Source organism: Onychostruthus taczanowskii, unplaced genomic scaffold (genome assembly GCF_017590055.1).
Source record: "Onychostruthus taczanowskii isolate IOZ18803 unplaced genomic scaffold, ASM1759005v1 scaffold9, whole genome shotgun sequence".
In the NCBI taxonomy this organism is placed as follows: Eukaryota; Metazoa; Chordata; class Aves; order Passeriformes; family Passeridae; genus Onychostruthus; species Onychostruthus taczanowskii.
The window spans coordinates 9,035,547-9,049,164 of NW_024506993.1; the positions used below are offsets into that span (position 1 = coordinate 9,035,547).

Below are 13,618 nucleotides of genomic sequence, written 5' to 3' on the forward strand. Positions count from 1 at the left end.
ACTCTGCAGCCCAGGATGCACCCCCCCACACTGGCACGACGGTGCTTTCCAGGGACAATACGAGGAATCAGGGTCATTTAGGGCAGTTGGGTCTGAAAGTCCTCCAGGACGACATGCAGTGTCCACCTGAGCAGCCCTGGGGGACTGTCACACACACGTCCAGGCACACAGCCATGCTACGCCCCACCAGAGCTGGCACAAACTGTGCCATGCCCCATCCTGCTTGGCTCAGAATGGATCTATCCTTTTGAGAGTCACTAGTGTCCCTGGGGGGTACCAGCACCGGGCCAGGGCCAGCTTGGGAGGGGAGCCAGGAACGCTGGAGCCGGCTGGGCAAGGGCGTCCCTGGCTCTGGCCAGGCTCCCACTGTTAAATTTAGGTTGGAGCTGTCTTTTGTGTTTCCTTCTCTCCCGGTACTTCCCGCTCCCAGCCTCACAAGGGCTGGATCAAAGCCTGGTCCCGGCTCTGCCCAAACACATCTTTCCTGTCCCCCGCACGGAGCCAGCCCAGGGCAAGGGGGCTCGGGGCGGCGGGGGGAGCCGCGACCCCGTTCTGGCACCCGCCCCGCTCGAAGCCACGCCGGGGCGATAGGCAAGGTGGTGCAGAGCCACGTGCTGGCACGAGGGTCCCCGAGCCCCGCGAACCCCCTGTACCTGGCGTCCTGCGGCGTCCGGCGGGACCAAGGCCAGGGGCGAGGGCGGCGTGGGACCCGCTGCCCCTGGGCTAGGCGCGCAGAAATGAGCTAGGGCAAGGGCAGCGATGGGATGGCGGCTGGTGGCCCCCCTTCCCCGTGTACGATTCTTATTCAAATGGGCTGCCCGCTGAAAGGGACGGCGGTCTCCAGGCTACGGGAATGTCACTGCCGATTCCTTCTGCCTGGAGGCCCCCGCCGCCCGCCCGCCCGCGGAGGCCAGGCCGGCCAGGCGTCGGCAGCCCGGGCACGCCCCGGCCCCCAGGCGGCACGGTGGGCCCCGCCGGCGAACAAAAGGGCGCCTCGTGGGCTGGCGAGCCGGAGGCACCGCGTTCCCCGGGCTCCCGGCACGGAGCGGCAGGAACGTGCCTGCCGCCGCCGGCAGTGAGGCGTGGGGGGCAGCGTGGCGGGATGGGTGCCTGATGCTCCAGGAGCCGGCGGGTGCAGATACACAGGGGTCACTGCATCACTCTTTGCCTCAGGTGGGGATGGCCCATAGCAAATGCACCTGCACGGCTAGGCTGTAGGGTGGAGCCGTGCAGGGCATCTGCTCCACCAGGAACTCACCCGGGCACGGCGACGATGCTGCCGGACGGGAACGTCCCTCCCGAGGTACCTGTCCCTCCCCACTGCTACAGCTCCCTGGGCAAAGTCCGGCACACGTCAGCCACAGGAAGCGCATGGCAGGGGTGGGGGTACCCAGCCTGTCACTGCCAAGGGACCCCACAGCTCCTTCCTTGTGCGCTGCCTCATGCCAGTTGCCAGTACCCAGCCCGTGCCGTGGGGCTGTGCCGTGTGCCAAGGGCTGTGCCATGCCCCCGAGCTGTGCCGTGCCCAGGATCTCCCCTACGGCGCACCGGCTCCTACCTGTGCCCGTGGCAGCCTGGGGTGCTGGGCAGGTGGCTGGTGGCCCGGGTGGGCTGCGGAGTCGGAGGCCCGCTGGGCTCGGGCTGGGCTCAGCTGCTGTTCCTGGAGGAGGGCGGCCGGTGCCTGTCTCCTCCTCCGGCAGCCGTGCCAGGCGAGGGGAGGGACCTGCCCGCACCGAGCTTTAGCCAAGGTGAGGCAGAGGAAGGTACACGCTGGCGGTGGCCCACGTGTGACAGACACAGCAGTGTCCTGTGCCTTTTCTGGCCCGGAGAAGGCACAGCATTCCCACAGGGCTGCTGTGCCCGGCTGTGCAGCACGTGGGGCTGCTGAGACAGGCAGCCTGGCTGGGACTCGCCCCGCACTGCACGGGCCCGTCTGTGCCTCTTCAGGGCACGTCTCTAGCAGCGGCACCAGAAGCCCTGCACTGCACTGCCCCGGTACCCACATCTCTAGCAGCGGTACAAGAAGCCCTGCACTGCACTGCCCCGGTGCCCATGCCAGACGGATCCTGTTCGTGCCCAGTGCTGGCACTGTGGGCACTGCCACGCCCCACTCACCCTGTGCTGGTCGGTGCTGTGTGGGATCCTCTGGACTGGCCGTGCTGGGTGCTGAGCTGGCAGCCCTGGAGCCCTGCAGGGAGCACGGCTGTGCACCAGGGCCGGGTTCCACAGAGACCTCACTGTCACGCGGGAATAGTGCCTTTTATTAGCCAAGGCCGAGGGCAAAGGAAGGAAAAGGAGCCGTGTGTTCTCCACGCCAAGGCCACGCTCTGGCCACCTGCCGCCAAGCAAGGTCATGGGCAGACAAAGGAGCAGCTCTCAGCCATAGGGATGCCAAAACCCATGCCCCCAGGGACACCCTGAGACAACCAGGCACCTCAGCAGGAGAAGAGATGCTGTGCACAGTGCACTACCAGCTCCCCATAGCCATGCACAGCACTTGGAAGCCTGGAGGAGGGGCCAGGCTGTGCCCGGAGAGGGTCCAGCAGTGCAGGCTGGTGGTCAGGCACCACTACTACCTTCTGAGCTGGGAGAGCTGGCAGGAGATGAGCTGACAAAGAGCCATGAGCACTGGCCAGCGTGTCTGTGTCACAGGATCTTGCCAAGCAAACCTCATCTACTCTGAGGAGATCCAAAGAGGCCTGATAAAGGCAACTGTAACAGGATCGCTGGCCTTGAAAAGTGAAGTGGGAGGGAGGGATTCTCAGTGGGACGTGAGGGACGAGATAGGTACCCCAGTCCACGTCCAGGCACCTCCCTGAAGGCTGCTCTGGCTTCCCAAGCCAAGCTGCAATCCCTTCCTCTGCCCCAGAGCTGAACACGTGGGGCTGGCCTGGCTCTGCTCGGGAAGATTGGCCTGTCCGGGGGCAGCTCCACTGGCGGGATCTGCCAGCAGCTCTGCCCTCCATCACCAGCCTTTCAGCGCTGCCAAGCATCCCCCCGCTTCCTCGGCTGTCCACAGCCTCGCTCCCCCAGCACCTTTCAGCAGTGATCAGGGCACTCCTGCAGCAGCACAGAGGCCCTCTCCCCCGCCCCATCCTCGGCAGAGCCCCTGAGCTCCAGGGGCAGCTTCTCACGCCTGGCCAGCCCTGCTTGGACCGACTTCCGTGCACACAGCAGGCAGCCAACACTTTCCCGAACATCCTTAATGAGCAGAGAATTACTTAACCACTTCCCTTCTCGAGGAACGAGCTCCAGCACGGCACCGGAGCTGCAGTCTGCACAGGGACACGGTCCCACCAGCATTAGTGCTGGGTCAGTGCACTGACGGCCCTGCAGCACAAACTGGATCCAGATCGTAAACCCTGGAACAATGGTGCTTCTGTTGAATTAGCTGGGCAGAGGGTCCTGGCTGCAGAGTGGGCAGATTCAGAGCGAAGCCAGAGGGTGGGCAGGCAGGCTGAGGCTGGCAGAGCACCTGCCAGCACAGTGCCACCCTGCATGTTTCTAGGAATTAACCAGGAATGCGGATTTATCCCAGTTTGGCACCAGTGACATACATCCGGGGTATTTCCCTCCCCAAACCAGGCAATCCTTAATGGAGTTTTAGTAATGCCAAACTTCCCTGGAGAACTGGGGAGAAGAGCTGGGGGTGTGGTCTGCAGCTGAGCGTGCCCCATGCAGCAGCTGGGCACACGGGAGACACCATTCCATGGAGCTGACACAGGGCTGGGAGCAGGAGCCCAGGGAGGAGCAGGCTGTCATAGCCCAAAGAAAAGCTGGACACATTGGGTGGTTCTGAGCACCATTTTACTGAAGGGCTGGACACCTGCTAGGACTTCATGACAAAAAGTTCACTTCATTTAAGAAAAAAGACAGTCTGGTTTTTGTCCCATTCCCTTCCAAAGAGTGGAATAATACTAACGCTGTCTTTTCACTAAGCAATGCCATTCCAAAATATACAACATTGAATGTGGAACAGCCCAGCTTCATATTAACATTAAATATTATTAGAACCTCAGAAACATTCTACACAAACAAATGAAACGGTAAAAAGTTCACTCAAGAACAAGATGGTCATTTGTAAAATCATGATACAAAGTTTGTTACTCGCCCTCCTGCGGGTTGCAGTTGCTCCTCCCCAGCCATTGCTCGGGATGCCCAAACACCAAGGAATGCCACAGAGGAGCCCGTGGTGCTGGTCTCAGCTGGAGCAGGTCGGTCGTGCTGTGGTGTGGAGATGCCCCTCATGGAGATGCCGGTTGGCAGAGAGTGGCACAAGCGGCCGGGCAGTGCCCACCCAGAGCCCCTGTGTCACTCAGAGCAGCTGCTGCGCCTCTGCTCAGGAAATGCTCCTCCTCAGCTCAGGAGTGCTGCACCAGGACCCAGGAGGAGAGAGGCCATCGTAAGGTGCCTTCTCCACCATGAACAAACACTGAATCTCGTTTTGTCCCGACCCCAGCCTGGGCAGTGCGGCAGAGCAAGGGCAGGAGGGGAGGTATTTCTGGGGGTGGCTTTGCAGCACCTCCTCTTTTAAAACAGCACCATGTGCCTGTGTCTGTGGGAATCACCAGATACTCACAGGGGCTGCCTGTAGCCACAGGAACACAGGAATGGAAAGGGCTAATTAAGACAATAAGGACAGAGTCCCAGACGATAATAAGGCCTTTAAGGGACTCCCTGGGGAAGGTATTTTGGAGGCCACATGAGCAGTGCCAGATTGTGAGACCAATGAAGGATGGGAATGAAGGGTTGGAGGGGTGCCTGCTCCAAAAGGACTCCCGCTCACCTGCAGCACCAGTGTCCATGAACTGCTGCCAGGCAGGGTACGGGAATCTCTGTGGCTGGGGAGGGATGGAGGAAAGACAGTGGATGTGGAAAGCTCTATTTCACACTCAGGGACGACTGGTGACAAAGGCTGGCCTCTAATGTCTTCAGGACAAGATTCCTCTGAGGTACCTGGCACCTTCCTTACAGCACTCAGCTCCAGGCTGCAAGGACAGGGAAACCCAAGCATGCTGCTCTCTAGCAGAGTCCAGAATGTGAGGGCTCAGGAGCATCCTGCCCTGCTGTGCTCTCCACAGGTTGTGCCAGACCACCCAGCTGGCAAAGCTGAGGGCTGCAGCATTGTCAGGAAGGTGCCAGCTATCCCAAAACTGCTGTCCTGTCCGTGGGCCACCTCAGCTCCTGCAAGGCTATCCCCATCTGAACACAGGAGCAAAGAGGCCAGTGCCCTTTTGAAGACTAAAAAATAAACTGTCACTTCCACACAAACCAACCAGCCTGGCTGACCAGCCGGTCAGCTCAGCACCAACCCTGCTAACCGTGGCCAAAAAAAGGATCCTCCCACCAAAACCTGCCTTCCTGCCTGGGAAGCTGCCCAGCTCAAGTCACACTGCCCAGCTGGAGCTGAGAGACAAACCTGCTCTCCATACCCAGGGATCCCTTGAGCCACGGCCAAAGGCCCAGCTTCTAGACAGGGCAGGGAACTTGGATTCAAAGGGTAAGAACTGCTGGGCTGGCTGAACCCCCCACATGGTGGCAAGTTCTGGCCATGAACATAGCACAAGTCACAATTAAAAGGGTACAAACTCTGTGCTCAATTCCAAAACCCAGAGCCTCCCAGGCCCTCTTGCCACAGCTGGAGCTGGGGTGGAGAAATGCTCCTGGTGTATCAGGGGGCCTGGAGGACAGGCTGCAAACCATGGGCAGCTGTGGAGCAGGATCCTGGAGCCACACGTGCAGCATCACCCATCTGTGCTGTTCTGCCGCCGATTCCCCTGGCGTGTTCTGAGCTGGCAACTGGCTGGACTCCATGAAAGGAAGCACCAGGCAATGAGAGGGATCTCAGCCCACTAACCCCAGCCCTGTTAGTGTGAACTGGTCTGAGAGCTGCCCAGTGAGGTGAGCACTCCAGGGAGCACACCTCCTCCACACACTGAAATACCACTCCTGGGCTGCCAAGCAGGAGTAACAAAATAATCCCTTCTTATTTTGCAAAAAAAAGTGCTTAAGAAATTCTGTATAAGGATTGCTACAGCATCTGGCTCATAGGGGATGCAAATATTTTAGAAGCAGCAGCAGCAACATGCTACATGGCTTGCAGGGAAGAGGCTGAGGAGAAACTTCTACAACCATAAGCAGTGGCAGATGGTGAAATCTGATCACAGTGGACATGAGCTTCAGAACATTTCTACCAATTAACATTGTGATTTCAACTGGTATCTGATGTCAGCTTCCCCTTCAGCTGCCTGCTGGACAAGCTGCTCTCCCCATGGACCTTGCTGACGGACATCTGAAGCATGCAGGAAGCTCAAGGACCTTGTCTGGTGGAAGGGAAGCATAAACTGCTTCTTGGCAGCTGAATAAAAGGAGAAATTATTTCCAAAAAATCAGTTGGAAGAACAGCCCTTTGACCACTAGCCGAATCATTTCTAGAAGTGACAGTGGCACAAATCCATGCATTAAAAGCATTCCTAAGAGAGCCTCCAAAGCTCCCAGCTGTCACATTGCCCAGAACAACACAGGCCAGGTTAGGCACTTGGATGAATTCAAAGTGACTAATACAGAAACAGGTCTGAACAAGGTGCATACCACATGCTCAGCAGAGACCACAGCGCTCTGGGCAATGCATTTCTATGTGCCTGCCAGTTACTGTTGCCAGATCCCTGGAAATGTTACTCAGCTGCCACAGAATAACCCAGGATGGAAGGGACCTGTGGGGGAGACCTCTAGTTAGATCAGGTCTTAGGCAGCTCTGGTTTGATCAAACCCTTCATCTACCCTTAACAGCAGAGAGGAACATCCACGCAGAGCCCCTCTGCAGCCTCATGCACATCAGTGTTACATGCCCAGGACACCAGGAGCATCCATACCTGGGCACAAGCTGAAGGACGGGGGAGCCAGCCCACGGCAGACTGAGGCACCCCGTCTGCCAGCAATGGCTCGTGGGCAGCAGTTGCTGGCCCCAGCACAGAGGCTGTAAAGCCTCTCTGTAACAACCTGCAACCCTTTCAGTCAAGTTCCTGAAGCACCTGCAAGAGGAAGAAGAGACAACAGGAGGGCAGAGAATGGTGGTCCAGCACTGCCTGTCGCTCAGAGCCCTGTGGTCTGTTAGAGATGCGCAGGAGAGCTGACAGAGAGGGGACTGGTGATGAGCAAGTCCCTGAGCACACAGCTACGGAGTGCTCACTTCCCTGGCAGCAGTCTCAGTGACACAGAGGCATTTTCAAAGCTTGTCTCTCCCTGTGGAGCAGAACACCTTTTCCTGGTGGCCTGGGGAGGACACAGGGCGAACTGTCATCACCGAGCACGCGCAGAATTCAGCTCAGTGCTGGGAAAGGCACGGCAGCACTAAGGCTGGATGCTGTGCTGGATGTGTTAAACAATACAAGTCAAGTCCTTGACTGGCAGAGACCCAAGCTGTGAAAGACAAGAGGTGATAGAAGAAAGTGAAGAGGCAGGCAGCAGTACAGCTGAGAGAAGACACACAGTGATGAGGAGGGATGTGGCCTGGTAAGTTGGCCTCAGGTGCTCAGCTTCCACTCAGGCTGGAGGAAAAGCGGCTTCGACCTGGATTCAGCCTTGTTGATGCACGCTGTTTTTCCCAGCGGAGGCCAAGTGCTCAGCTGGGATGCCTGTGCTGCATAAGGAGACTCCAAAGACAGCTCTCAGTGCCCTTATAAGGGTCTGGGAACGGGGGAAGCTGCTGAGCAGCCTGACAGCAATACCACAGGCAGGAGTTCAGAGCCCTCCTCGGGAAACAGCCCAACAGAGAAACACCAGTGCAGGACTTCAAGACCTGGCATTTGAGAGCGTGGGAATGAGAAAGGTCTGAAGGAGTGGGAACAAAAGGAACAAAGCAATTTTTGGCCAGTTGACAGTGATGGAGAGCCCCTGTTCATCCAGCACCAGGTCAGGACAGGGAACACTCTGCCAGAGCATTTTAAAACACAGAAGCAGAAGAAAATATTTCCTCCTCCTTGGCAGCCAAGCAGCGGCATTCACAGGTCAGTCTCAAACACTGCAAGTTATGATCTCTTACAGGAGCTCAGAACCCAAGTGTGGGGTTCAGGGCTTGCAAACATTCCCTGAATCATAAAATCACAGAAGAGTTTTGATAGGAAGGGATCTTAAAGATCATCTTGTTCCAACCAACCTGCCATGGGCAGGGACACTACACTAGACCAGGTTGCTTAGTGAAAGTGAACCTCCACCCTGCTCTGTGTGGGTGAGAGGAGAACCCAGATGCATCTCAGAACACTCAACTTCCCTGCCTTCTCACCCTATCAAGAACCTCCTCTCTTCTCTCCATACCACAGTCTTCCTTTCTGTGCTGGGGATCAGACACTGACCCCTTTTATAAACCACTGAAATCCAAGAAACCAGGTGCTTTGGGGGCAGGGCTCAAATACAAGGATCTGGGACTTCCCTGGGGAGCTCATCCCTTCAGCCAATGCCCACAGAGATTACTAGGTCAGACAACTGGTATTTTGAGCTGGTGAGAGAATGAGTGGATTACACTACTGCTGTAGAGATCTGAGCATATAGGGATATACAGAGCCAGGCCCATACCCAGCCCAGTGCCTCTTCCTTTCCCCAGGACACCAGGTTGTCCCTTCTAGGTGACAGCAGCAGCTCTAACTGCTCCAACGAGGTGTTTCTCCTGGGATTAGTAGATCCCTCCCTGTGGAGTGCAGAGAGCACAGAGCCGTGTTCCAATCCAACAGCGTGCCCCTGGTGCAGGGAGGTGACAGCAGCTGTCCGCAGCGGTTCTGCAGTGCCTCCTAGGGATGGCAGAGCCTGCACTCCTTCCACACGGAGCTCTCACACCTGCCACACACCTTCTCACAACATCCCTGATAGCACAGCAAGGCTGCCACCCACCACATGATGCCCATCTCCCCTCCTACTGTTTCATCGCCACAAACCAGAAAGCAACTTTCTATGTTTTAGTGTTGGTGTATGTCCTCCCAAATTTTTCCCTTTTCTTCTTTAACTCAGGCTCAGGTATCCCACTGAGCTCTGGGACTGGCAGGATGTAGCTAATGCATTCAAACACAGCATGTGTCTCTGTTGTGGCTTAACTCCAGCCAAAACCAACAGTCTTCTCTACCGGCACCTGGAATCTGCTCCTGGAACACCCAGCAACAGCGAAGCAGTTACATGGGGGGCAGGACACTACACAGTTCATGCTAACAGTTCAAGCCCCTTGGCTCTAACAGTCACAGTTCATAATCCATAGCTGCACCTGGGGTATAGGAGAGCAGAGTGATGCTGGGTGCTGAGGAGGAATCCTCTTTGGAGGCAAATCCCTACCATGTGTTCAAAACTTCTGCTACCCACAGAGGAGGTGCCTAAAGATGTCAGACATACTTGCAGCCCTGTGACACTCCCCCACTGTTATGCAGAGGTTATACCGAAAATGGGATTAAAACTACCAGCTGGTAATTCTCCAAATTGTTTGGCATCCTGGAGACAAACAAGTGGCTACACCGCTGCTGCCTCCGAGCTGATCAAGGGAGCCCAGGACAGACTGCCACAACACTGAACCACAAAGCAATTCTGACACCTTTCAACAAAAGGCTAGCTGAAGGGAAAGAGGAACAAAAGCTATCAAACCCAATCCCAAAAGGATGGAGGAAGTGCATCTTCCCACAATTCCTGGGCCATATGCACATATATGGATATATAGATATATAGATAATAAAGTTATAAAATTTGATCAAAATAAAACCAGTAAATGTACAGCTTGAAAAAGAGCAATATCACAGTGCATCAATGTCATGAGAAAGTCCTGTGTTCTCCCCTGCACAAGAGCACAGCCTGCCATGTTCAGGGGAGCGTGGTGAGAAGTGAGCTCTCCAGCCCGCTCAGCTCGATGCTGGCCGGAGTCACCGTCCCACACTCCTGAACAGGGGTTTGGATTTCTGCAGCCAGCTCTGCACAGCAGGAGCAGACAGGCAGGAACAGCATGAGAGTGGGCTGCTCTGTCTGCAGGTTAGTGGGCATACTGGCACCAGGGACACAGAGTCACTCCTAAGCCTCTCTGCGCTCTGGTGCCAGACTTGTATTTACTTACTTACAGAAAAAAAGTGACAAAGTGAAGAAATTCAGAGGACACTATGAGAATGGGACAAGGGCTGAATTTGGATCACAGGGGACAGGTTGACCCTAAGAATCTTCTGTGCTCTCCTCCTCACTTCATCATCAGAGGAAGAGTTCCCCACCTTGATGGTCCGGAATTTCAGCAGGTTCAAAGCACTCTGAGCCTGTCGAGTTTTCTTTCGGACAGGAATGGTATTTGCTTTTTTCCTCTGTGGTGCTTCTTTTGGCTCTGTAGCTCTTCTCTTCTTCTGCCCAGTGCCTTCCTGGCAAGTGCTGCTGTTGTTCCACTCTGTTTTTCCCACCAGAACTTCCTTATCTTTGATTTTCAAGGTCTTGGGCTGTGGTGCTGTGGTGCAGTCCTGGGACGAGCTGCCTGCGACTCTCCCATTGAGAACTCCGGAGGCTTTGCAGGCGTTGCTCTCCTGCAGCACTCCACCCTTTGGTCCCCTCAGGAGCTTTAAAGCACGGCTGGCAGAACTGGGTGCTTTCTTAACCAAACGCTTGTACCCCTTGCCTTTGGTTATTTTAGTGGTCTTGCCTGAAGAAAACTGCCTTGGTGAACTTGAAGTCTTGAGGAGTTTAAGGTCCGAGGGAGAGATCCCAAGACGCCCCTGTGTGCACTTGGACTCCAAACAGGACGTTGCAGTTTTCAGTGGCACCAGGGCTTCCAGAACCACTGACAGTCTCATAGCTGGATACACATCAGGATACATGCTTGTAGGGAAGCCCACTGTTGCTGCCTTGGATGTGCCAGATCCTGTCTGCTTCAAGGAGCTCAGGAGGAGATTTCTGGAATCCCCTTTGGAGACTGGCTGACTGGAGACTTTCAAAGAGCTCACTGGAGTGCTGGTGGGCAAAGGGGCCACTTTTGCCACTGAGTTCCTGGCTGGACTCTGAGTGGGCTGAGTGGTGCTGGCGCAGTTGCGCTGTGTGTTTTCTCCCGTCTGACTCGGTGTGACTGCCGTGCACGAGCTGTACCCGTACACATCCTTACTCCTCAGAATCGTGGGCTGGTAGCCCTCCTCCTTCAGGCCTTGGATGAAGGCCACCAGCTGGGTCTCTGTGTCCGAAAGATCCTTGGACATTGGGTTGAAGACTCGGAGGGCTTCCTCCAGCACTTTCTGTCCTGCAGAGGAAATTCTTGACCAGGAATGGACAGCTTTTTCTTCCTCATTGTTCACGGCAATATTCATGGCATTAGGCAAGCAGGTGCTTCAAAAAGGTCCAAATTACTGGAAAAACAACCTTTGACACCTCAAAAGGAGAAAGAAGACAGTTAGCTTAAAGCAACTGAAATTGTCCAAGTTTTTAATTTGCGACCTGAAACCATTAAGCCCAGGCGTGGCTGGTCACAAACACTGGGTCAGATTCTGGGCTCAACCCAACATAGAAGCATCACCAAGAAAAACCTGTCACTCATCTATCTCTGAAACAAAACTAAAACATCTCTCACAAAAATATCCTCCAACCTAAACAAAGATTTCAGGAAATCCCATCCAATTCACCCCATGATGAAGGACTCCAATGATTAACTCAGCAAAATCAGCAGCTCCTTTCCAGTTTGAGTTTGACCCACCCTGGCTTTGGATAACCAGATCTCATTTCCTCATTGAACCCTCTCCCTGTGTACACACCTCAACCAGCACCACTGAGCCATCTCAATACTGAGAAATGCTTAACTTCAACTGCATCCCAGCACCACCTTTAATTTCTCAGCTTCTTAACTGATGCTGCTCAAAAATTGATTCTGAGTCCCTTGCCAAAGCTGCAGTTTCCTCCTGGAGAGCTGGCAGCAGGGCTGGAGGCTGTTCCAGTTGTGCTTTATTGATGCTGAATGCTGTGACAAGGCAGCACTGCTCCTTGCTGTTCTCTTGTTTGAACAACGGTCCACAGCTTGCTGTCACAGCAAACTGGTGTTGATCCAAGGACACTTGCTGCCAAGTGAGGAGGAAGCAGGAAATTCAAGCAGGGCGGTATGAAGGAAACACACATCACCAGGGCCAAGTGTACAAAGGCCCGAGGGACAACACTGGGATCACACTCAGGGCACTGTGCAGCTGCCTGCCCGGCATAAAAGCATCAATTATTGCTTTCAATAAAAAATAGGCACTAAAGGGCAGTCCAGGCAGGACTTGAAGGGCAGTGCTTCAAGAGAACTCTGATCCTGGTGGCCTCACAGCTCCACAGCTGGACGCTAGACCGACAAGGCAAAAAATCTTTAGCTTTATTGATACCTCACAAAATAATAATGAAGATTCAGTTAAAAACCCTGATCAGGGAAATGCAGGAGGTGTCAGAGACAGTTTTGGAGAGGGTAGGCAAGAAAGCTGTGACAGAGAAGTTAGTGCCTGAGCAGCCAGAACAAGGAACCACTCGTCCCATGTTGCCCCCAGAAGTCTGGTCTCACCACAGCACAGGAGCAGAGCCCGTGCTGCCGCCAGCTGCACGAGCAGGGAAGAGACACAGGGCAAGAGCAGCCACAGAAGGGAAAGCACAGGTCAGTGGGGGAGTAAGAACCTCCACATGACAGACTAATCTCAGTCAAGTGCTCTGCAGACGTCATGGCCAAAGAGGGATTTGGAGGAGGATAATGCAGTTGTTCAGAGGCAGGCGGGGGATCTCCCACGAAGGAGGGGCAGCAGGCAGGGAAGTGATCCCACAGAGCCCCAGCCAGCAGTGAGAGTCACCACCTCCAAAGTGACCAAGCAGTGCCAGGCACAGGGAAGCCAGAGAGAGTGTAATGTTAATTCTGACGTGGTGAGGCAGAGACTAACAAAGAAGCACAAGTAACGACATGTGCTCAACAAGCTGCAAAATGGATCCTCTTCAGGCTGCAGCAAGCCCAGGAGCATCTGAAGGGGTGTTCTGGCTGTGACATTTCATGGGAACGGGACTTTCCAACATCCAGCTCCTTGGTCCTGTTTGGTGCAGTGCCAGCTGTACTGGAGGAAAGCCGCACCCCTGGACAGCCTGTCCTCCCGCCAGCAGGTTCCCTTCCGTGACACACTGCTGTGGGGCCGGGGGCTGCGGGAGCACAGCACTCCCGGCACGGTGCAAGCACAGCACCGGCAGGTCGATGCTAGCACCGGCTTAGAGGCCCGGCTGTCCGAGCACGGAAAGGGCTCTCCCGGTGCGCCGCGGGGGAAGCGGCTGCCGGCAGGGCCGAGACGCGGGGCTGGGGCAGCCTGTAGAGCGGGAGGCCGGTGCGCGGTCCCGAGGAGGGCTCGACGGGGCCGCCGGGTCCTCGCTCAGCCTCTCCTTTCGGCCCGCCCCTCGGCGGAGGCGATGCCCCTTCCCGAGCGCCCGTCCCTCGCTCCCGCTGCGCCCGCCCCCAGGCTCGGCCCGCCGCCGGACGGGCCCCGGGGCGGGCAGGCCGCCTGGGCCGGCCCCTCCCTGCAGGGCTACGGGAGGTGATTGGTGCAGACAGGGGGTGCGGCACCCGCGCTCGGCCCGCGCCGGCTCCCGGGACCGGGGGGGCGGGGGCCGGGGCGGGGCCCTCAGCGCCGCGGCTCCG

General features: G+C 56.1%; 1 protein-coding gene across 1 annotated transcript in view; it reads right to left on the reverse strand.

Moving 5' to 3' along the window:
* Positions 1–3,790: 3,790 nt before the first annotated feature.
* The window catches only part of CCDC71 (coiled-coil domain containing 71), a 9,962-nt gene continuing 134 nt past the window's right edge, over positions 3,791–13,618 (reverse strand). Inside the window, exon 2 of the mRNA XM_041426095.1 lies at positions 3,791–11,358. Within this exon, the coding sequence (XP_041282029.1) occupies positions 10,110–11,297 (1,188 nt within the window). The 5' untranslated portion in view covers positions 11,298–11,358 and the 3' untranslated portion in view covers positions 3,791–10,109. The remainder of the gene's footprint in view (positions 11,359–13,618) is intronic.